Below are 23,111 nucleotides of genomic sequence, written 5' to 3'. Positions count from 1 at the left end.
ATAAGTGCTTCATTGGTGGTCCAGTGGTTAAGAATCCACCAGCCGATGCAGGAGACAGAATATCCCACATGCTGCAGAGCAACTAACCTGTGAGTCACAACCACTGAGCCCATGTGCTATGCTGTGCTTAGTCGCTCTGTCGTGTCCAACTCTTTGCAACCCCTTGGACTGTAGCCCACCAGGCTCCTCTGTCCATGGGGATTCTCCAGGCAAGAATACTGGAGTGGGTTGTAGTGCTCTCCTCCAGGAGATCTTCCCAACCCAGGGATTGAACCCAGGTCTCCTGCATTGCAGGCAGATTCGTTACTGCCTGAGCCACCTGGGAAGCCCATGAGCCACACTATTGAAACTGGGTCCCCTAGAGCCCATGCTCCACAACAAGAGATGCCACCACAATGAGAAGCCCACGCCCCGCAACTAGAGGAAGGCCATAGTAACAAAGACCCAGCACAGCCGAAAATAAATAAATCTTAAACATGAATTATGGAGAAGGCAATGGCACCCCACTCCAGTACTCTTGCCTGGAAAATCCCATGGATGGAGGAGCCTGGTGGGCTGCAGTCCATGGGGTCGCTAAGAGTCGGACACGACTGAGCAACTTCACTTTCACTTTTCACTTCCATGCATTGGAGAAGGAAATGGAAACCCACTCCAGTGTTCTTGCCTGGAGAATCCCAGGGACGGGGGAGCCGGGTGGGCTGCCAACTGTGGGGTCGCACAGAGTCGGACACGACTGAAGTGACTTAGCAGCAGCAGTAAACATGAATTAAGTAGGGATAAATTTAACAGAATATATTTAAGACCTGCACACTGAAAACTATCAAACTTTCATGAGAAATTAACAAAGACTTTTAAAAAAATAGAGAGAAATACCATGCTAATAGACCAGAAGACTCAGTGTTGAAATGTCTCTTCTGCCCATATTGTTCTATAGAGTCAACTCAACCCCAGTCAAAATTCCAGCAAGCATTCTTTAGGTAGAAATTGACAAGCTGATTCTAAAATGTGTGTAGAAATGCAAAGAACCTAGAATAGCCAAAATAATTTTGAAAAAAAAAAACAAAGCTGGAGGATTTACACTACCTGATTTCATAATTCAGTAGAGTCTTGTAACAGTGACCAGGAAATTAAGACAATATGATGCAGGCATATGGAGGAACAGATAGATCAACAGAATAAAATATAGACTTCCCTGGTGGCGTAGTGGATAAGAATCCGCCTGCCAAGGCAAGGGACGTGGGTTCGATCCCTGGTGTGAAAGGGTTCCACGTGCTGCGGGGCTGCTATGCAACTAAGTGAAGTCGGTGCTCTGCAACGAGAGAAGCCACCACCTGCCGCAACTAGAGAAAGCCCACGCAAAACAACAAAGACCTGTTATTGACAAAGATAAATAAAATCTTTTTTAAAAATATAGTGCAGATATAGACACATGTATATATGATTAGTCGATTTTTAACAAAATATCAAGTGATGACACTGATGGGAAAGTGACAGAGTTTGTCGCAAATGCTGCTGGAACAACTCGATATCCATATAGAGAAAAAAATTAAAGCACTAATCTATGCCTCAGACTATATATAAAAATTAATAAATTCCAAATGGGTTGGAGACCCAAATGCAAAAGCTAAAACCATAAAGGTTCTAGAAGAAAACATAAGAGAAAGCCTTGGTGAGCTACATGATCTAAGGCAAAGATTTCTTAGGTAGGATACAAAAACCACACAAAAAAATTGATAATTGGACTTCATCAAAATTAAAAATATTTGCTCATGAAAAGACACTGTTAAGTAATAAAAGACAAACCATTGACTGAAAGAAAATTTTATTTATGTGACAGAAGACTTAGTGCCAGAATATATAAAAATTCTCAAAACTCAATATAAAAAATAGGTCAAAGATTTAAACCATCACATAACCAAAAGAAGACATATAAATGTCAGGTGAAAGTGAAGTCGCTCAGTCGCGTCCGACTCTTTGCGACACCATGGACTGTAGCCTACCAGGCTCCTCCATCCATGGGATTCTCCAGGCAAGAGTACTGGAGTGGGGTGCGACTTCCTTCTCCAGGGGATCTTCCCAACCCAGGGATCGAACCCGGGTCTCCTGCATTGGAGGCAGACACGTTAACCTCTGAGCCACCAGGGAAGCCCTAAATGTCAGGTAAGCACATGAAAAAGATGCTTACCATCATTAGTAATTAGGGAAGTAAAAATTCAAGCTACAATGTTATACTACAATACACCTCCTAGAATAGCTAAAAGTTAAAAAACAAAACCCAAAGAACTGACCACACCAAATGCTGGGGAGGATGCAGAGCAATTAGAACATGTGTATGTTGTGAGCTTTCCAAATTTGCTGGCATACTGAGTGCAGCACTTTCATAGCATCATCTTTTAGGATTTGAAATAGCTCAGCTGGAATTCCATCACCTCCACTAGCTTTGCTCATAGTGATGCCTCCTAGGGCCCACTTGACTTCACCCTCCAGGATGTCCAGCTGTAGGTGAGTGACCACACCATCGTTGTCCAGATCATTGAGAACTTTTCTGCGTGGTTCTTCCGTGTATTCTTGCCACCTATTCTTAAGCTCTTCTGCTTCTGTTAGGATGAGATGGTTAGATAGCGTCACCAATTCAATGGACATGAATTTGAGCAAACTCCAAGAGATAGTGCAGGACAGAGGAGCTTGGTGTGCTACAGTCCACGGGGTTGCAGAGTCGGACACAGCTTAGCAACTGAACAATAACAACAAAATGTTGCTGGTGGGGATGCAAAATGGTATAAGCCACTTTTGAAAACAGTTTTGCTTTCACTGTTTTTTTTATTTTAAGTAAACATGTACTTACCATATGACTCAGCAATCCTAGATATTTGCCTACAAGGAAAGAAAACATATACCCACGCAAAACCCTGTGTGTGAGTGTGCTGCTGCTGCTGCTACTGTTGCTAAGTCGTTTCAGTCGTGTCCGACTCTGTGCGACCCCATAGACGGCAGCCCATCAGGCTCCCCCGTCCCTGGGTTTCTCCAGGCAAGAACACTGGAGTGGGTTGCCATTTCCTTCTCCAATGCATGAAAGCGAAAGGTGAAAGTGATGTCGCTCAGTCGTGTCCAACTCTTCGTGACCCCATGGCCTGCAGCCTGCTAGGCTCCTCCATCCATGGGATTTTCCAGGCAAGAGTACTGGAGTGGGGTGCCATTGCCTTCTCCGGTGAGTGTGCTAGCAGTTTTATTTAATAATAGCCCATAACAGGCAAACAGATAACAATATGTGGCACTTCTGTATAATGGAAACTACTCAGCAACAGAAAGAAACTACTGATATACACATCAACATGGATATATCTGAAAAGCTTCACGGTGAATGAAAAAGCCAGTTTTAAAAGGCTACATACTGTAAGGATTCCATGTTTCTATCATTCTATAGAAAATAACAGAAATCAGATCAGTGACTGCTAGGGGCTGGGGATGAGACACAGGGTGACTTGGTGAGGGTGTTAAAAATGACCCATTTAATGCTTGTGCTGCTGGTTACACTATTACATACATTTGTCAGAACAGATCCGTTCATTCAAGATGAGTGAATTTTACTGCTTGTAAATTATACTGCACACCTATTTTTTTAAAAAGGAATGAAATAATGCCATTTGCAGCAATATTGATGCACCTAGAGATTACCATACTAAGTGAAGTAAGTCAGACAGAGAAAGACAAATAGCAAAAGATGTCACTTATATGTGGAATCTTAAAAAATGGTGCAGATGAACTTGTTTATAGAACAGAAACAGACTCCCAGACTTAGAGGGCAGGCTTATGGTTGCCAAGGCAGAAAGGTGGGGAGAGGGATGAATTGGGAGGATGGGACTGGCACATGAATGCTTCCCTGGTGGCTCAGAGGTTAAAGCGTCTGCCTTCAATGCAGGAGCCCCGGGTTCAATCCCTGGGTCAGGAAGATCCCCTGGAGAAGGAAATGGTAACCCACTCCAGTATTCTTGCCTGGAGAATCCCACGTAGCCCTGGTAGGCTACAGTCCATGGGGTCGCAAAGGGTCGGACACGACTGAGTGACTTCACTTTCTTTCTTTCAAAATGAAAACAGGTCAACAGGGACCTACTGTAGAGCACAGCAGTTATACTCAGTACTCTGCAATGACCTATATGGGGAAAGAATCTGAAAAAGCATAGATACATGAATGTGTGAAAGATGCTCAGTGGTGTCCAACTTTTTGAGACCCTACGGACTATACAGTCCATGGAATTCTGCAGGCCAGAGTACTAGAGTGAGTAGCCGTTCTCTTCTCCAGGGGATCTTTCCAACCCAGGGATCGAACCCAGGTCTCCTGCATGCAGGCAGATTCTTTACCACCTTAGCCACCAGGGAAACCCAGTTATATGAATATGTATAACTAAATCACTTTCAGTTCAGTTCAGTTCAGTCGCTCAGTCGTGTCCGACTCTTTGCGACCCCATGAATCACCGCACGCCAGGCCTCCCTGTCCATCACCAACTCCTGGAGTTCCCACCCAGACTCATGTCCATTGAGTCAGTGATGCCATCCAGCCATCTCATCCTCTGTCGTCCCCTTCTCCGCCTGACCCCAATCCCTCCCAGCATCAGAGTCTTTTCCAATGAGTCAACTGTTCGCATGAGGTGGCAAAAGTACTGGAGTTTCAGCTTCAGCATCATTCCTTCCAAAGAAATCCCAGGACTGATCTCCTTTAGAATGGACTGGTTGGATCTCCTTGCAGTCCAAGGGACTCTCAAGCGTCTTCTCCAACACCACAATTCAAAAGCATCAATTCTTCAGCACTTAGCTTTCTTCACAGTCCAACTCTCACATCCATACATGACCACTGGGAAAACCATAGCCTTGACTAGATGGACCTTTGTTGGAAAAGTAATGTCTCTGCTTTTCAATATGCTATCTAGTTTGGCCATAACTTTCCTTCCAAGGAGTAAGCATCTTTTAATTTCATGGCCACAGTCACCATCTGCAGTGATTTTGGAGCCCAGAAAAATAAAGTCTGACACTGTTCCCACTGTTTCCCCATCTATTTGCCATGAAGTGATGGGACCAGATGCCATGATCTTCGTTTTCTGAATGTTGAGCTTTAAGCCAAATTTTTCACTCTCCACTTTCACTTTCATCAAGAGGCTTTTGAGTTCCTCTTCACTTTGTGCCATAAGGGTGGTGTCATCTGCCTATCTGAGGTTATTGACATTTCTCCCGGCAATCTTGATTCCAGCTTGTGCTTCCTCCAGCCCAGTGTTTCTCATGATGTACTCTGCATATAAGTTAAATAAGCAAGGTGACAATATACAGCCTTGACATGCTCCTTTTCCTATTTGGATCCAGTCAGTTGTTCCATGTCCAGTTTTAACTGTTGCTTCCTGACCTGCATATAGGTTTCTCAAGAGGCAGGTCAGGTGGTCTGGTATTCCCATCTCTTTCAGAATTTTCCACAGTTTATTGTGATCCACACAGTCAAAGGCGTTGGCAGAGTCAATAAAGCAGAAATAGATGTTTTTCTGGAATTCTCTTGCTTTTTCGATGATCCAGCGGATGTTGGCAATTTGATCTCTGGTTCCTCTGCCTTTTCTAAAACCAGCTTGAACATCAGGAAGTTCACGGTTCACGTATTGCTGAAGCCTGGCTTGGAGAATTTTGAGCATTACTTTACTAGTGTGTGAGATGAGCTGTACATCTAAAACTAACCCAGCATTGTGAATTAACTGTATTCCAATATAAAATTAAAAAGAACCAATGTGCCATTGTGCTGTTGACACTGGACTGTATCTATTCATCTCCACTTCTTAACGGGGAACCCATCTACCCAGGACTGTCTCCTCTCTTCACCCTTCCCAGGGTGAGCCCTGAGTAGCCTGGCTTCTACCCCAGAAGACACGAATGGACACCAGGCAAGGAGAGAGGCAGGGGGTGAGGGCGGAGGCTCCCCGTAAGCCTTCACACCTCTAACCACTCTGGCCAGTACGTGAGCTCACGTTGGGTTCTGACACCTGTTTCCAGAGTCGGCCCGATACAAGGTAGGCATGCCCGCCAGACCTCGGGGATCTGGGGTGACTCAGCATTCAGAGCTGATGGCTGCAGCTGCCCTTCCTCTCCTGCTAACCGCTGCCTCAGGACCCCCTCCCCACCTCCACAGGCAGTTGTGAAAGGGGACCATTCCCGCTGGGCTTTGATCCTCCCCTTCTCTCTGACATATTTGGGGAGCAGGGAAGAGAAAATTGTCAGTTAATCAGTCACCTGGGCTTCCCTGGTGGCTCAGAGGGTAAAGAATCTGCCTGCAATGCAGGGGACCCAGGTTCCATCCCTGGGTTGGGAAGATCCCCTGGAGGAGGAAATGCCAACCCACTCCAGTATTCCTTTTTTTTTTTTTTCCACTCCAGTATTCTTGCCTGAAGAATTCCATGGACAGAGGAGCCTGGCGGGCTGCAGTCCATGGCATCACAAAGAGCGGGACACAACTGAGCGACTAACACTTCGACTTTTCAACCAATCACTTGTTAAGTCCCAGGCCCTGTCCACCTTGTAGAACCGATCTGAAAGCCCATGTATCCTGCTGCTGCTGCTGCTGCTAAGTCGCTTCAGTCGTGTCCGACTCTGTGCGACCCCAGAGACGGCAGCCCACCAGGCTCCACCATCCCTCGGATTCTCCAAGCAAGAACACTGGAGTAGGTTGTATTCCACAACAAGAAAAGTCACCACAAGGGGGAGCCCGTGCGCCACAGTGAGGAGTAGCCCCCACTGGCTGCAACTCGAGAAAGCCTGCGCAAAGCAGCAAAGACCCAGTGCAGCCAGAAATAAACAATCAACACACATATATAATATACATCTATATATTATATACATATGTATCATATATCTATACACACACACACACTATTTGATCCCCATAACAACCACCTGGGTGGATGCTCTTCTTGGCCTCATTTCCATTAAAGAACCTAAGGCCCCGGGAAGTTAAACAACCCAGCCAGGAAGGAACCAAGATGAGGTTTAAACCTGCGTGAGCCTGATCCCAAAGAGGAGGTTTTTGAACGTCCCACCGCTGGATGCCACCTGATAATTCTGGCTTTTGTTTTTTACCTCATACCTTTGCTTCCCGTACCTTCTCCCGCGTCCTCACAAATTCGGGGAATTCCCTGCACACAGACTCCTTCCCGTCTCTCAACCATCTCTAGCTGGAATGCCTGAGTTCTGCTCTAGCATCTGACTCAACTTGACTGAATCGGACCAACGTGGGCTGACTCACACCTAGGAAGAGCAACCCCAGAGACAGACAAGGTCAGTCGGCTACTTCCACCACGCCGGGTGAAGCTGCCCGGGCCGGAACCCTTCCGCGGGACCAGGGCAGCGCCCCCTGCTGGAAGGCTGTCGCAAGTGAGCAGAGATGCCGCATACCTGGACTCACCCGGACACTCCAGGTGATGCCTGCCTTTCAGAGTCAGCAGAACTTCAGAGCTGGTGGCACTGACCTTCGCTGCTTCAGGGAGGTGACCCGAGTCTCCTGCTCTTGCAGCCAATGTGGAGGCCGTGATGCAGGCACCCCCACTGCAGATGCCCTGGCTCTTCTAGGTACTGATGCTTTGGCATCTCGGCCGATTTGGAGGTGGGCGCCTCCGGCAGAGTCCCTTATTGTTGGTCAGGGTTTGTGGTGGACCCTAAGTAAACTTCACACGGAGCTGACCTCCTGGGCTAGGCTGGGGAGCAGGAGGGAGGCGAGGAGATGGCAGGGGAGAGAAGACGGGCAGGAGTCCCTGTGAACAAACACAGCGCCTTGCCCTTGGAGGGTGAAATGAGGGATAGCAGGCTGTGGGGTAAAAGTGATGCTGCAGACTCATGGGGGAAGACCCTGGAGCTAGCATGGGGGTGCAGGGGGCATCTTTATACATTCCTTGGCTGTGAAAGCCGCCCCTCTTGTGGGCACATGGTCTTCATGCTTCCTGCCCAAGTCATCAGGACCATGACTTCCTTTCTCCATGCAGTAGCCCCAGACCTTACAAACAGCCACTGACTCTCCTCTTGCCAGAAGCTCCATCCCAAACTCTGTCTTCTCCTCCTCCCCTCCCCCCCCCCCCCAGGGCCCTTCCTCTCTTACCTGGGTCCTGCCTGCCTTCTGATGTCCAGCTGAAGCTGGACTCCTTCAGGTAGCCTTCCCTGGTCACCCTACTCGAGCTGATTTCCCTCTCTTTCATAAGCATCGTCATCTTCACCAGCCACTTGGCCTCTGCACAGTGCGTCTGCCTTGTTAGACGTTCATCCTGTTTCTCTGGTTTTCTCCAGTGGGCCGTGTGGGCAGCATAAGGGCCTTGTACTCCACAACCAGGAACAGTGCTGTACCCCAGGAGGAGGTGTCTGGTTGCAAGGAGACTTAAGGAAAGAGGGGGCAGGGAGACCCCCATGAAGCCAAACACAGGGTGTGCCCCAGTCATGATGAAGTAGGCTGCTACTGCTCCCCTTGCCCAGACTCTCCAGGTCTTCGTGGTCTCAGTCTCTCTCTGTACATCTACATCTTTCTCCTCATCAGCCTCCTCTGCTTTAAGCTCAGACGTGTGTATCTAAGCTCTGGCTTCAAACCCTGTGAGTCCTGTGCTCAGTGGAGTAAGACTGATGCCCTACTCCTGTGGGCTGGGGGAGAGAATCTGTTTGACTCCTGGGTCAGGGGACTTCCTGGTACTGTCACCAGAGGTCAGCAGGGCAGAGTCACATGAGCTGTGCAAGGGCTGGACTCTGAGGAGTGTGGTCAAGTCCTCCAAGGAGGGAGTGGGCTTTGGAAGAAGCAGGGCATTTCTAGGACAGGAAGGAAGATGGGTGATAAGGGCTGATGGACCGCAGCACCAGGGCCAAGGTTCCAGGTCAAACCCTTTACTTCTGCTCCTGCCCTTTCTGACATACTGGTCACAAACTGACTGCAGACTTTCCACAATTCTGTTGACTTTTCTCACTTGCTCACAAAAGTAGGTGAGAGGTGCCAGAAGTGCTGGAAAGACCTGAGTTCTAATCCAGACCTGCCATTTACTGGCTCCGTGAATTTAGTCCAATGACAAAAGATTTCTGAGTGTCCTCATCTGCAAAATTGAGGTTATGGAAGTAGCAGTGTGCAGCTGTGTGTGGTGGGAGAGGGTGGCAGTTACAGGAGCAGCCGGAGCTGAGGGTTTAGCTCAGTATTGGCACCCATGTGGTAGAGAGCCTGAGAGGCAAATCTTTTCCTGTTTTTACATCACATCATGATGTTATCAGGAAGGCAGGCCATTGAATAAGTAACAATGTTTCTCTTATGCTGACACATAAAATAGACGCATCTTGTAACTAACGGCATCCTGCATGCTCGCTAAGCCGCTCAGTTTTGTCTGACTCTTTGTGACCCTGTGGACTGTAGCCTGCCAGGTTCCTCTGTCCATGGGATTCTCCAGGCAAGGACACTGGAGTAGGTTGCCATATCCTTCTTCAGGGGACACTCCCAACCCGGGGATCAAACCTGTATCTCTTATGTCTCCTGCACCGGCAGGTTTGTGTGTGTGTGTTTTTTTACCACTAGCGCCACCTGGGAAGCCCAGTGGCATCTTAGATTTGGTGAAATAACATTATCAGTTGTGCTGATCTGAGGCAAACGGCAATAGCACTGGGTAAAAATGTCCTCATCTGCGAAAAGGGGACAGTGTCCCTCCTTTGGCCAGCTGCTCTGAGGCTACAACGAGGCCACGTCTGGAGGTGCCTGCCCTCGCCTCCCTCCCACTGCTGGGGCACAGGGGGCTTGGGGCAAACAGAGCTGTCCTGAGCCGGGAGCTTGTTTGTTTATCTGTGCAGGGGGAGGCCTCTGCACCGAGGGCCAAGCAAATATTTGTGGTTGTGGATTAACTCGAGTTCCAGGCTGTCATGGCGGCAGGAGGGCAACCTTGCAGTTTCTCCGTGGCCCACCCCAGTAAGTCCCCTTCGAGGCAGGTCTGTGACAGGGGCTGGAGGAGGGGAGCAGGCCTGAAGGTGGGATCTTCTCGCCAGGGTTCGAGAAGCTGGCTGGAGCTTGGCGTAAGGAAATCGCAGCTCTGCCAGCATCCAGGCCAAAGCTCTGGTTGGCATTCCTCGGGCTTGGGTGCCATGGTTCCCAGGGGCTTTCTTCCCAGACTCTGAGGGAGGTGGGAGTTGGCTGAGGGCCTCCAGATCTGAGCCATCATCAGAGGCAGCTTGGAGTCCCGGGGTGACCAGGGGTGCCCGCCCCACCCCCATTTCTACTTCTAAACCCTTTAAACAAAAGTCAGAACTAGCCTCAGAGGGAGTCAGCAAAGGTGGGAGGGGAAGGTGGGAGGTCAGCAGGGAGTGGGTGCTGGTGGGGCACCCCCTCAGCCTGGGGGGCAGCGGGGCGCCTAGGTTTCTGGCCTGAAGTGCTGCGTCTGTGGCCTTGGGACTCGCCTGGTGGTTTGGGGCAGGGGTTAAAGTTCCAGGTCTGGAGCCATGCGGGCCTGAGCTGGAGTACTAACTCTTCCACTTCCTGGTTGGGAGTGTTTGATGCGTGACTTCTCTCCTGTGAGCCTCAATTCCTGCTCTGTGAAATGGGGTGACACCGTGAACACCTCTCTCTCGAGTGGTGGTGAGCCTCAGCTGAGACACTAGTAGCTCGAGCTTGCTGAGCATTTGCTATGCGCAAACCTACTCAACAGCTTTATGTAGATTAACTCATTTAATTCTCACAAGAACCAGATAAGGCAGAAATACAGTTTTCCCATCCATTTTACAAACGAGGAGACCGAGGAGCAGTAAGGGGTCTTGCCCAGAAACCCTGTCCTGGAGCTGGTATTTGCTCTGACTTGGTGACCTGCCCTCTGAACCAGGTACAAATTGCTTGAAAGGCACCATGAGTGTCCAGTAAATGTTAGTTATTACTCTTGGCCTGGCTTGTAGACTGGCAGAGGCACCACCCCCAAGCCCTCATCAGGGGAGGGCACAAACCCTTCAGTGCCGAGTCCCCTTTGATCTTCCCCAGGTTGCTGCCCCTTCCACTTCTTCTCTTCACCCTGCAGACTCAGGGCGTGTGACTTTAGCTCTGTATAGAGAAGCGGACCCCTGGGACTCCTGACCCCAGCTTCTGCCCTGGCGACCAGTGCGCTCACACACACACACACACGGAGGCTTGTTCACTCAGCTCCCACGGTGGGGGCAGGGCGTGGTGGTGGGCAGAGTGGGGCCTGGTGGGGCTGCTGGAAGCTCAGAAGTCCTCCTCAGACAGGTGGCTGCAGCTTCAGAATGTGGCAGCTTACAAGCCTCTTACTGTTCGTGACCGTCTGGGGAATTTCCAGCACAGCAGCTCCTCCCGGTAAGGCCATGCTCCCCTTCCCTGCTCCCTGGGACCCTCGGGGTCTTCATACCTTTCGCCATCTCCTCTGAGCCTCAGGGTGAGGTGTGAACAGGGAGGACGTGAGTGAGGGCAAGAGCAGCAGGGCACACAGGGTCTGAGTACAGAGATGATGACCCGGAGCCCCTGGGGCACGCCCTTCCTCCTCCCTGGGGGGGAGTGGTCACACAGTCCCCTGGCTTTCCCTCTCCACTACTCCCTCCCTCAACTGTGTAAACTCTAGGCCCAGCTGCCACCCATCCTATCCCAGGGCAGCCTCTCCTAAAATGCTCATCTGCTGCCCTGAGAACTGGAGGCCAGAATGCAGGGGGAGGGGAGGCCTGTGGGAGAAATGAGCTGCCTGGCTTATTAGGCGAGCCATTTCCCCACCTCCTGGGGCCACAACAGGCTGTTTCTTACATTTCTGCCTCTTCTTGAGTGGCTGGTCTGCCTGGGGTGCCTTCCTCCCCACCCCCAACCCTGGTCCATGTGGCTCCTAAGGCCAGACTCAGTTCCAGCACATCTTCCTTCCCCAAGGATGCCCTTCCTGGCGTCTCTCTTTTACACTCCCCAACTCGGTCCCTCCACTGCAGCTATCCCCCTGCATCCAAGGCAGACACCTTTCAGAGCCTGGGGATATCGTGGTGCTCACTGGGTGGCTGCGTTGCTGTTGTCCAGGTGTTCCCGCCCAGGGGGAAGGGCATGGGAAAGTCATCATGGGGTGGGGGAGGGGAGGGCAGGGAGGCTGGAGGGAGGGAGTCAAGACTGGGTGCCTCAAGGGGTACTTGGAGAACAATGAGGCCCATTTAACTCTGCAGTTGAACAATACCAAGAGGAGTGAAAGTCGCTCAGTAGCGTCAGACACTTTGTGACCCCATGGACTATAGCCTGCCAGGTTCCTCTGTCTATGGAATTCTCCAGGCCAGAATACTGGAGTAGGTTGCTTTTCCCTTCTCCAGGGGATCTTCCTGACCCAGGAATGGAACCGGGGTCTCCTGCACTGCAGGCGGGTTCTACCAGCTGAGCCATCAGGGAATCCCAGTAATAGTAGTAGCGTGGCACTGGTCACTGGCTGCTCATTTCTGCGCCTGGCACTGTGCTAAGTGTTTTACATGATTATCTCATCCTCAGCTTTTGATGAATAAACCAAAGTGAAGAGAGGTAAAGGCTTGCTCAAGGTCACATGGAGATTGGGTTGGGTTCAGAAGGTCTGTCTGTCTTAGCACACGCGCTCTGAATGGTCAAGTGTCCTGTCCTCACATGACCTGTCACCTCCTTCGGGAGAAGGAGCTGTGCAGGGGAGGAGGGGAACCAAGATGCAAACCTGCCCAGGGTCTCTTCCCAGTGGGGGCCCCTCACGGCAGGCCCCCCACCAAAGTCAGCTCCCCATCCCCATCCCAGACTCAGTGTTCTCCAGCAGCCAGCGTGCCCACCAAGTGCTGCGGATCCGCAAACGTGCCAACTCCTTCCTGGAGGAGCTGCGGCCCGGCAACGTGGAGCGTGAGTGCTCAGAGGAGGTCTGTGAGTTCGAGGAAGCTCGGGAGATTTTCCAAAACACGGAAGACACAGTAAGGCCGCCCGACTGGGTGCAGAGCATGAGGCTCAGGGGTGGGACCTGGAGGAGCAGCCTGGGGCCCTTGGGAGGGGGGGCAGTGGATGCCAGCCCCTTGCCCTCCCAGCTTGCTGGGGTGCAGCCGTGGCGTAAATGGCCCTACGGTCTTGGTCAGGGCACACAGGACTCCAAGAAACAACTCTGCAATGAGCATGAAGAGTCTGGGAAGCTTTGGGCTGGGTTCCCACTCAGTCCCACGGGAGGCAGTTCAGCCCCAGTTCACCTGCAACTGGCCACCACTGCCTCCCTCTCCTCTCTCCCTGTGGCCAAAAGGCCACCACTGCTTCCACGCTGCACCCCTGCTTAACTGCTCATCAGGTGACCCAAGACTCTGATGTCTCTGCACACACACCCACTCTGTGCCTCAGAGTCTCCAGGGCTGAAATCTGGTTGCTCAGGACATCTAAAGAAAGGGTCTGTCCTCTGTCCCCCAGAGCTCCATGGTGGAGACCCTGAGGCACACTCGGTAGGGGAGGTCGCTTCCTGATACAAGGCTCAGACCCCCTCCAGCTTCAAGAGCTCACTTTAGCTTCTAGGACCTGGGGGCTGTGCCATCACCTGGGGGGCCCTCAAGCTGTCTGTAGGCATGCCCTCCCACTCAGGGCTTTCAGGGCTGAAGGGGGAACTCTGGGCGGCTTTTTCTCTTGCCCTCCTCTACCACCTCCTTGATTAGATCCTCACGGACTCTTTCCTCAAATGGCCTCTTCAGCAGACACCTAGGTGGCTTTCTGCAGGCATGGCCTGGGCACATCACATCCACCTAACCCGAGTCTCCAGCGGGGGGCTTGTGGCCTGGGCATCAAGCAGTGGATCTTAGGGAATGGTGGTCCCAGCCCAGCAGCAGAAGTGCCACCAGGATGGTGGTTCAGTCACCAAGTCTTGTCCAACTCTTTTGACCCCATGGACTGTAGCCCACCAGGCCCCTCTGTCCATGGGGTTTTCCAGGCAAGAATACTATAGTGGGTTGCCCGACCCAGGGATCGTACCCAGGTCTCCTGAATTCATGGCAGATTCTTCACCAAGTCACCAGGGAAGCCCAAACCTGGTTACAAAAACAGACTTCTTGAACTAGCAAGCTGTGTCTCACCTCCAATGTCCTGCTGGTCACTCAGCTCTGAGCACACCGGCTCAGGGAGACCAGACAGGTTGAGAAAGGAGGGAGGGGCTGGAAAGAGACAGAGCAGGGCACTCCGGAGGTGGGGAGCTTTTGGGTCCCTTCTGCCGCAGTGGCTGCTTTGGTGGCTGCCAGCACCCAGAGCAAGCTTCCAGGGCACGGGGGTCAGGTATGGGATGTGGAGATGGCCAGAGAGGCAAGGAGGAGCCTGGCATTTCTCAGGATACAGCTGCCTCCCCGCCGCGCCCCTCCCCGGCTAAGGGGGTTGACCCCTCCTTGTGTGGGATAATCGCTCCCCTGCCCGCTTAGATGCTGCTCTGCTGGACCTGGGCCAGCGCGGGGTGGGCTGACGGCCTCTGATGCCGCCACTTCTCTCCGCAGATGGCCTTCTGGTCCAAGTATAGCGGTGAGTGCGCTCCAGACGTCGGGCCGCCATACCTGTGCCCCTCGGAGGTCTCCGGGTCGCTGGGGAACCGGGAGCGGCCCGGCGGCCCGGGTGACGCCCTCTTCACCCCTCGTCGCAGACGGGGACCAGTGCGAGGACCGGCCCTCAGGGAGCCCGTGCGACCTCCCATGCTGCGGACGCGGCAAGTGCATCGATGGCCTGGGCAGCTTCCGCTGCGACTGCGCGGAGGGCTGGGAGGGCCGCTTCTGCTTGCACGGTGAGGGGGCGGGGGCGGCGGGGCGGGGACCTCCCCGGGCCGGTGGCCGGCCGGACGCGTAGAGCCTCGGCGCCCTCGCGGCGCCCTCCGTGTCTGCCCAGAGGTGCGCTTCTCCAACTGCTCGGCGGAAAACGGCGGCTGCGCCCACTACTGCCTGGAGGAGGAGGGCAGGCGCCACTGCAGCTGCGCGCCCGGCTACCGGCTGGAGGACGACCACCAGCTCTGCGTGTCCAAGGGTGAGCTCCCTCAACGGGGACCGCACGGGATCCCCGGGCGGCGAGCGAGCCACCGGGCTGAGTCCTAGGCAAGGGAGATGGGAGACGGAGGGTGTCCCCGACGGGTGTCGTGGGTGTCCTGCCCGCTCTTCCCTTCTCTTGCCCAACTTTCTCCAGGGGCCACTGCTCACCTTGGGGACGCCTCCTGGGGCAGGAGCACAGAGGCAGCTCCTCGGATGAGCGGATGTAGAGGGCGCACCTCCAGCATCCTCCGCATCTATCGTGTGTGTGCTCAGTCGTGTCTGACTCTTTGCGACCCCATGGACTGTGTAGCCCACCAGGCTCCTCTGTCCCTGGAGTTTTCCAGGCAAGAATCCTGGAGCACGTTGCTATTTCCTTCTCCCGGGGATCTTCCCAGCCCAGGCATTGAACCCGAGTCTCTAGCGTCTCATGCATCGGCAGGCAGATTCTTCACCAGCTGAGCCACCGTCTTGGATGGCTTTACACCTCCCTTTACCGCTGGCTTCTCTGAAGAGAGGGCACAACCTTCTTTTCTGTTTTCCTTTTTATACAGTTTAATTTCTATCAGAGTTATATACTTACACAACAATCGGAGTTTGGCAACTCTTACCACGTATTTCAACAGGTCGTTCCTCAGTGTGGATCTTCTTTCATTCACTGTGTAGCACCTTTTTCATGTGGAAATTCACATCTTCTACTTCTAGGAACATTTCTTTCGTTATTTCCTTGATGGCTTGACCTTCCTGCTTTCTCTGTTCTCCGTTTCTGCGTCTTCTAATCGGATCTCTTCCCCTGGGGCTGATTTTCTAGTTTTATGATCTCTTCTATTTTCCATCTCTTTGATTCTGTGTTCTTCATTTGGGGAACTTACCACGACTCTATAGTCCAGTCCTTTTATAGTCCTTTTACTGAAAAACAAAAACAAACAAAAAACAAAAAAACAAAAAACAAAACAGAAAATCTAACTTTTCCTTTTGAAGTAATTAGAGAGTCACAGGAAGTTTCAGAGAAATGCCTGGTGAGCCTGTTGGCCAGTGGCCTTTTCTGTGAGACCATCTGAAGGCTCAGGTCACTGACAAAACCCTGTTGCTCAGATTCTTAGGTCTTTAGGCCATTTTCTAAGAGGAATCATCCAAACTCATGCTTGGGTGGTCCCAGCCTGGCTTCCAGCCCCTTGTGGGGGTGCAGGGGAGAGGAGCTGGCAGTTGCCCAGTCTGCAGGTGTCTGCGTGACTTTCTCTGGCCAGCCTTGTGTATCATCAGTCTTTCCTGTGGTGTCTCCTTGAGTCCTGAGCTCACAGTCTCTGGTTCACCCTCTTCAGAGAATACACCTAGGGTCTTCTGCGGGGATCAGAGAGGACAGTCAAGTCACTGATGAGGGGTCGAGATAGAAGCCTAGGGCTCTAGCAGTTTCTTTGACAAACTCTCAACATTCCTGCCATGCTACCTGCACAGCTTCCTCAGACACACACGGAGGCTTCCTGGGCATCTCTGGGGCTAAGCAGCCTGCTACTGCATCTCCTACGACTGGCTGAGGTTTCGGCTTCCTCAGACGACCAAGTCAATCACAATGCCCCTGGGCTTCTGGAGCTTTGTTGCTATTGTCTCATCTCCATTTGCTGTCACTGTTCAGTCTCCCTGCTGATGGCTTCCTCTTGCTCCTGCAAGTCTGAATCTCTCCAGCCAGTGTGAAGGGCCCTGGCCTCAGTTCTGTTCTGCGCTCTCTCCTCCTGGTAGAGGACCACACAACTGTGCTCAGAGCCACTTTGAGGCTCTCCAGGAGTGCCCACCTCCACCTACCCATGAGTTCTTACCTCTGTTAGGAGCTCGGTAACATCCTAGCGTGAGAGCTCACTGCGCGTCCCAGGGATTACTCCCAACAGCCCTGGGGTGTACTGAACTCCTAGAACTTGAACAAGCTGCCTAAGGACAGGCCACAGGTTAGAGATGCTGCTTGGTCTGACTCTTGCCATTAAGTGGCACTGTTTGTTAACCAACTGACTGACCTGAGGGGCTTTGCAAGTTGATAGAACTACATGTCTAAGCATCATTTATCCTGCTGCTACTGCTGCTAAGTCACTTCAGTCGTGTCCGACTCTGTGCGACCCCATAGACGGCAGGCCACCAGGCTCCCCCATCCCTGGGATTCTCCAGGCAAGAACACTGGAGTGGGTTGCCATTTCCTTCTCCAATGCATGAAAGTGAAAAGTGAAAGTGAAGTCGCTCAGTCGTGTCCGACTCTTAGCCACCCCATGGACCACAGCCTTCCAGGCTCCTCTGTCCATGGGATTTTCCAGGCAAGAGTGCTGGAGTGGGGTGCCATTGCCTTCTCCATTTATCCTACAAGGCAGCAAATGAGGCTGCTGGCAGGAGGTGGACAGACATGGGGGGCAGGCACTCAGCTGCTTTCTCCTGCCTTCAGTGACGTTCCCTTGTGGGAGGCTAGGGAAGCGAATGGAGAAGAAACGCAAGACCTTGAAACGTGACACAAACCAAGTAGACCAAAAAGACCAGTTGGATCCACGGATTGTCGATGGGCAGGAGGCTGGATGGGGAGAGAGCCCCTGGCAGGTGAGAGGAGAGGCAGCAGTCCACCATCTGGGTCAGGAGTCACTGAGCCCAGTTCCTGTTCTGGAGGCACCAGTGGGGAGGGAAGTGAGCCTTTGCTCGGGGTGAGGAGAGGCAGTGCTAAGGGTAGAGGGTCCCAAAGAAAGATGGTGCTAACCTAATGAGAGAGGAGCAGTTGGGCAGGGTGGAGTGGGCACAGGTGTATGTATCTACAGCACCCTTGGGTGCAGAGCAATCAGGAAGAAGTATAGCTTTAAAAATCAGCTGGAAAGATAATGCTGTGCTGGTGGTGTTTCAGGCAGAGGCCTGCCTGAGGGGAGCAGCGTTTGCATAGCAAAAGGCTAGGAGGGAGGGTTGACCCCTGAGTCCCTCTCCAGCTTCCCCATGGAAACTTAACACTTATTTGATGTCTGACTCCCAGGCACTAGGGGTTAGGGTCCCCAGAGATCAATAACCTGGGGACTGGTAGGTCTTGGGGATCTCACCCCCAGGAAGGTCAGGATCCTAAACACACGGCAACCCAATGGGACCAGAGCTGGGATGGCTGGCAGGACAGGGGCTGAGGGAACATGGAGGAGGACCCCCAAGGGCTCTGGGGGGCTTCAAAGGCTACCCGGGGGACTCGAGGCCCAGTCTTAGCCATCGAGGGTAGGAAGGACTCTCTGCATGCTGCTGAGGGTGATTATAGGAACAGCATGGGCAAACGTAGGGAGAGACCCTGGAACAGGCCAACTCTTCTCAAATGTGAGGAGGAGAAAGTGCCCTAAGTCCATGCTGTGTGACCAGGGAACCCAGGAAAGACCTACTTATGCAGCCAGTGTGTTGAGCTTGAGAACCATACATAGGGCTGTGACAAGAGCCCAGAGGCCTGAGCGGGGCTGTCAGAAAGCTGTGTTGTGAAGTCGCTGCCCTCCACCCACCCCCTCTTCCAGGCAGTGCTGCTGGACTCCAAGAAGAAGCTGGTCTGTGGGGCGGTGCTGATCCACGTCTCCTGGGTGCTGACGGTGGCCCACTGCTTGGACAGCCACAAGAAGCTCATCGTCAGGCTCGGTGCGGGCTGGAAGCAGGCGGGAGGGTGGCCGGGTTTGGGGAGCCTGGTCTCTGGGGGGCTTGAACCCACGCAGAAGGCATCTGGTGGGAAGAGGGCTGTGTGCTCCCAGCCCGCCCCTCCCATGGTGGGAGTTTAGACACCACAACACCAGGTAAGTTTGCACGTAAGGGGTTCTCTTTGAATCTGGTGGCCAGGTGTTTACGTATGTGTGTTTGCAAGTGAGAGGGTTACACACATACTGCGTCTTCACTCTCACTGTGTGGAGCAGGCTGTGTATATGTATCTACAGCACCCTTGGGTGCAGGGGTGTCCACATGGCCTGGCCTCAGGGCCGCACTTCACACGGATTGACAGGGATCGACTGTGCAGTGGGAGCCCTGGCATCTGCCACAGCAGCCAGCTGCTCCCCTGCAACAGCCCAGGGCTCCCCAAGCCTGGGCCCCACTCTATCAATTTCTGGGGGTGGGGGCTCTCACTCCAACCATCATGCAAAAAGAAGGAAAAAGATATGTATTGAGAATGACTGACCAGACCCACACTCTCTGCCATTATGTCCAGCACAACCAAAGGCCAGTGGGCTCCCATGGGGCTGGGCTTGGAATAGGAGCCCCACCCCCACTTACTAGGCGCCATCTGCCTTGCCTGAGAAGACCTTGTGTCTTATGTGTGATCCAGATCTTTCTTCCCTGGTTAGAGCCTGTGTCCAGCTGGCCCTCCTCTGGGTCCTGCTGCTCCTGCCCTGCCCCCACCTCAGCAGGCACCCCATTTTCTCTTTGAGGCTCTGGTCTATGTCCCAGGTTTCCAGGGAGTTTCCCTGCTGACTGCCCACTGCTGGTCACTGCCCAAGCCTCACTGCTGCATCTCTGAGCCAGTCCTGAATTCAGACCAGTGTTTGCCCCTTTATGATGGACACTCGTGGGCTGTTAACCTTGATAGGGACCTGAGGCACAGCCCTGTGGCCCAGGCCTGCCAGGGATGCATGGTGACCACTCCCACTGTGGACCCATTCCCTGCCATCCACGAGGGCCCACAGGAGCAGGGCAGTTCTGCTAGCTTCAGCGGGGCCCCTGGGGAAGGACGTTCCCCCAGGCTCACTCTGACAGCCCCACTGCCCTGCAGGGGAGTATGACATGCGGCGCTGGGAGAGCTGGGAGGTGGACCTGGACATCAAGGAGGTCATCATCCACCCTAACTATACCAAGAGCACCAGTGACAACGACATCGCCCTGCTCCGCCTGGCCAAGCCTGCCACTCTTTCGCAGACCATTGTGCCCATCTGTCTCCCGGACAGTGGCCTCTCTGAGCGCAAGCTCACCCAGGTCGGCCAGGAGACTGTGGTGACAGGCTGGGGCTACCGTGACGAGACCAAGAGAAACCGCACCTCCGTCCTCAGCTTCATCAAGGTCCCTGTGGTCCCCTACAATGCATGTGTCCATGCCATGGAAAACAAGATCTCTGAGAACATGCTGTGCGCTGGTATCCTCGGGGACCCGAGGGATGCCTGCGAGGGCGACAGCGGGGGGCCTATGGTCACCTTCTTCCGTGGCACCTGGTTCCTGGTGGGCCTGGTGAGCTGGGGCGAGGGCTGTGGGCGCCTCTACAACTACGGCGTTTACACCAAAGTCAGCCGTTACCTTGACTGGATCTACGGCCACATCAAAGCTCAGGAGGCCCCTCTTGAGAGCCAGGTGCCTTAGCATCCCCTGTCACTTGTCTGGACCCCAGAGGACACCCTTGGGTAGGGGCTGGATTGTTGAACGGCAAGATGGTGGACATTAAAAAGGGCTTGCTGCAAGCACACCAGCTGCGGCTCTGTCTTTTCAACCCTTTTCTGGGCTGCTCTGGAGGGAAGGATTTTTGGAGCATCTACTGCGTGCCCCACACTTTATGAACAGAATCTTATTTAACTCCTACAGCACCTCTGTGGGGTAGGAAGGAGCGTATCCGAGGTTTGTGGCATCTGAAGCTGGTAACACATAGGAGAGCTCGCTTAATGAAAAAGAACACAAAATGGGACTACAAAAGTGTGAGAGCCCCTTCCAGGACTTTGGAAGGAGCTTGTGTGAGTCAGGGATCCTGATCCAGAGTAAATCCACCTCTGAAGGTACAGATTGCAGCTCATATTATATGGGAAGAAACAGGTTCAGGAAGTTTTGCATTGTGAAGCCAAGACCCAAACTAGGTCTGACTTCCATCCGGCTGTCCCCTTCTCTTCCTGCTGGCTATGGAGGCCAGCATCGGCCTGGTGTGAGGAGGAGCCAGAGACCCAGAGGGGTTGGTTGAGTCCAGAATGAGCTCACACTGTAAGTGGTGAAGCTGTTTAAGAACAATGTCACACAATCAATAAAGGCGAGACTCTGTCTTGACCTGGCCTTATAGGCGTACCTGAATGAGACAGAGAAGTAAGTTAGGATGCACCCAACAGAAAGGGATAATGGTGAGATAAAGCCAAAACGATTAGTCTAAAGTCATCAGATTAGTCTAACTCTATGTTAGACTAATCCCACTCCACTTAGTCCCACTCCAGTACTCTTGCCTGGAAAATCCCATGGACGGAGGAGCCTAGGGGGCTGCAGTCTATGGGGTCGCTGAGGATCAGACACGACTGAGCGACTTCACTTTGACTTTTCACTTTCATGCATTGGAGAAGGAAATGGCAACCCACTCCAGTGTTCTTGCCTGGAGAATCCCAGGGACAGAGGAGCCTGGTGGGCTGCCGTCTATGGGGTCGCACAGAGTCGGACACGACTGAAGCGACTTAGCAGCATGTATGCCTCAGGCAAGTCACTTCTGTTTTCTGGGCATTAGTAAAATGAAGATTAGATTGTCAGCAGTGGTTCTCAACCTTCACTGTACTTTTGAATCTCCTGGGGGGCTTTCAAAAACATGTCCATCCAATTTCACCTGCAGAGATTCTGGTTTAGATGATTTAGATGGGGAACCAAGACTTAGAACTCCTCAGCTCATTTTACTGTGTGACTAGGGTTGAAAGGCACCAACCAGATGGTCTTTAATCACCTACTTGGGTAGGTGCCATGATGCTCAGGGCCAATGAATATAAAGAAATTTCAGCACAGGGAGTTCCCTAGGGGTCCAGTGGTTAGGACTCTGAGCTTTCACTACAGTGGCCCAGGTTCATTCCCTGGTCAGGGAACTAAGATCCTGCAAGTCTCAGGGTACAGCCAAAAAAAGAGAAAAGAAACAATAAAACAAACAACAGTATAGCACAGATCAATCGACGGTACAAGAAACCTTGACTTATGATTACACCCCGCTTCTCAGGATCACAGCGGCTGCATACAGACCAGAAGGGACACCAGGACCCACTGAATTCTCTATGTGAAACACAAGGAAAGAAGCATGGTGGAGAAGGGGCCTGTAGGATCCATCTCCTTAGGACCTGGGGAAGGGTAGGTGGGACTGCTTGGGGGTAGGAGGAAGCCTGGCCCAGGGCTGGTACCATCTGCTGATTAGTGCTTCAGGCAAGTGTTCCCAACACTCGCAGTGGGACATGACAGATTGGGAGAGTGACGGCATGCTGAGGTCTTTACCCCTGTAAAAGATTTCCTAGGTGAGTCTCCTGTCAAGGTGGTTAACTAGCATGGTAGAGAGAACTTCTGGCATCCCAGCTGGAGGAGACCTGCTGACCTGCTCTATAGTGAAACTGGTGAAAATTATTAAACATTTAAAGTTTCTAGAAATGGCCCTATGGGCAAACAAAGTAAGAACAAAATTACAGCTTTTAAACCAGTATAAGTAAACTTGATCTGTCCATAGAAGGCAAAGAAGGAAAATAAAAGTAAATGAGCAGCATGTAAAAATTAATGGTATTTCTACATGCTAATGGTGAACATGTGGAAACCAAAATTAAAGTCATAATACCACTTCCAATCACTCTAAAGAAAATGAGGCTCTTAGATATTAGTTTAATAAAACATGCCTTAGATCTGTGTAATGATATTTACAAAGTGCTGATGAAAGAAATTAAAGAAGACTTAAATGCATGGAGAGACAACAGAAGGTTCAGCACAGTGAAGATGCCAGTTTTTCCAAAGTTAAGCTGTAGGTTTAACACAATTCCTATAAAAATCCCAACAGTTTTTTTGTAAACAAGCTTACCATTTCATGTGTGTGTGGGTGTGTGTGTGTGTAAAATGCCTTCACTAGCTAAAATATTTTAGAAAAAGAAGAAAAAATGAGAAGGCACTCTACCGAGCGTCATGGATGATGATCTAGCTGCAGTGATTAAGATTGTATGGCATTTGTGGAGGGAGAGACACACAGATGAGTGGAATGGAAGAGAGAATCCAGAAACAGACTCACATAGCCACGGCTGTCTGATTTCTGACAAAGGTGCAAAAGCAATTTGTTAGAGGAAGGAGACCCTGTCAACATGTGGTACTGGTACAGTGGGGCATCCTTAGGCTAAAAAATAACCCCAATCTAAGTCTCACAGAAAAAATAGACAAAAATTAACTCCATATGGGCTTAAATATAAAAACTGTAAAATGAAACAAGAAGAAAG

The 23,111-nt window shown here is 51.9% G+C and overlaps 1 protein-coding gene and 1 long non-coding RNA gene across 4 annotated transcripts; one reads left to right on the top strand and one right to left on the bottom strand.

Annotated features, from left to right (window-relative positions):
• Positions 1-1,840: 1,840 nt before the first annotated feature.
• Positions 1,841-7,548, bottom strand: LOC129646142 (uncharacterized). The gene is made up of 4 exons (XR_008711725.1): positions 7,420-7,548; positions 7,112-7,272; positions 2,430-2,597; positions 1,841-2,103 (listed from the first exon to the last, which is right to left on the bottom strand). It is a non-coding gene; the product is annotated as an uncharacterized LOC129646142 (long non-coding RNA).
• Positions 7,549-9,894: 2,346 nt separating this feature from the next.
• On the top strand, positions 9,895-20,283 carry PROC (protein C, inactivator of coagulation factors Va and VIIIa). 3 transcript variants are annotated; one of them, XM_055574711.1, is made up of 9 exons: positions 9,895-9,940; positions 11,240-11,326; positions 12,746-12,912; positions 14,452-14,476; positions 14,595-14,732; positions 14,834-14,968; positions 17,390-17,538; positions 18,468-18,585; positions 19,706-20,283. In XM_055574711.1, exons 1-9 carry the CDS (start codon positions 9,895-9,897, stop codon positions 20,281-20,283), a joined length of 1,443 nt encoding a protein of 480 aa, XP_055430686.1. The 3 variants fall into 3 exon arrangements, with proteins under 3 accessions (XP_055430686.1, XP_055430687.1, XP_055430688.1); XM_055574712.1 differs by lacking the exon at positions 9,895-9,940 and having other exon boundaries at positions 11,257-11,326; positions 12,752-12,912; XM_055574713.1 differs by lacking the exon at positions 9,895-9,940 and having other exon boundaries at positions 11,257-11,326; positions 14,595-14,740; positions 14,899-14,968.
• The last annotated feature ends 2,828 nt before the right edge of the window (positions 20,284-23,111 follow it).

The sequence above is a fragment of the Bubalus kerabau genome, chromosome 3 (genome assembly GCF_029407905.1).
Source record: "Bubalus kerabau isolate K-KA32 ecotype Philippines breed swamp buffalo chromosome 3, PCC_UOA_SB_1v2, whole genome shotgun sequence".
Taxonomy (NCBI): Eukaryota; Metazoa; Chordata; class Mammalia; order Artiodactyla; family Bovidae; genus Bubalus; species Bubalus kerabau.
Note: the sequence above shows the minus strand (reverse complement) of the source record. Positions and strands in the feature narration are given on the sequence as shown.

Excerpts from the sequence above, each read along its gene's own strand:
- PROC (XM_055574711.1), top strand. The coding sequence starts at position 9,895 with ATGGCGGCAGGAGGGCAACCTTGCAGTTTCTCCGTGGCCCACCCCA. Across the intron at positions 9,941-11,239 it reads TTTCTCCGTGGCCCACCCCA|GTGGCTGCAGCTTCAGAATG; the intron begins GTAAGTCCCCTT and ends CTCCTCAGACAG. Across the intron at positions 12,913-14,451 it reads TCCAAAACACGGAAGACACA|ATGGCCTTCTGGTCCAAGTA; the intron begins GTAAGGCCGCCC and ends TTCTCTCCGCAG.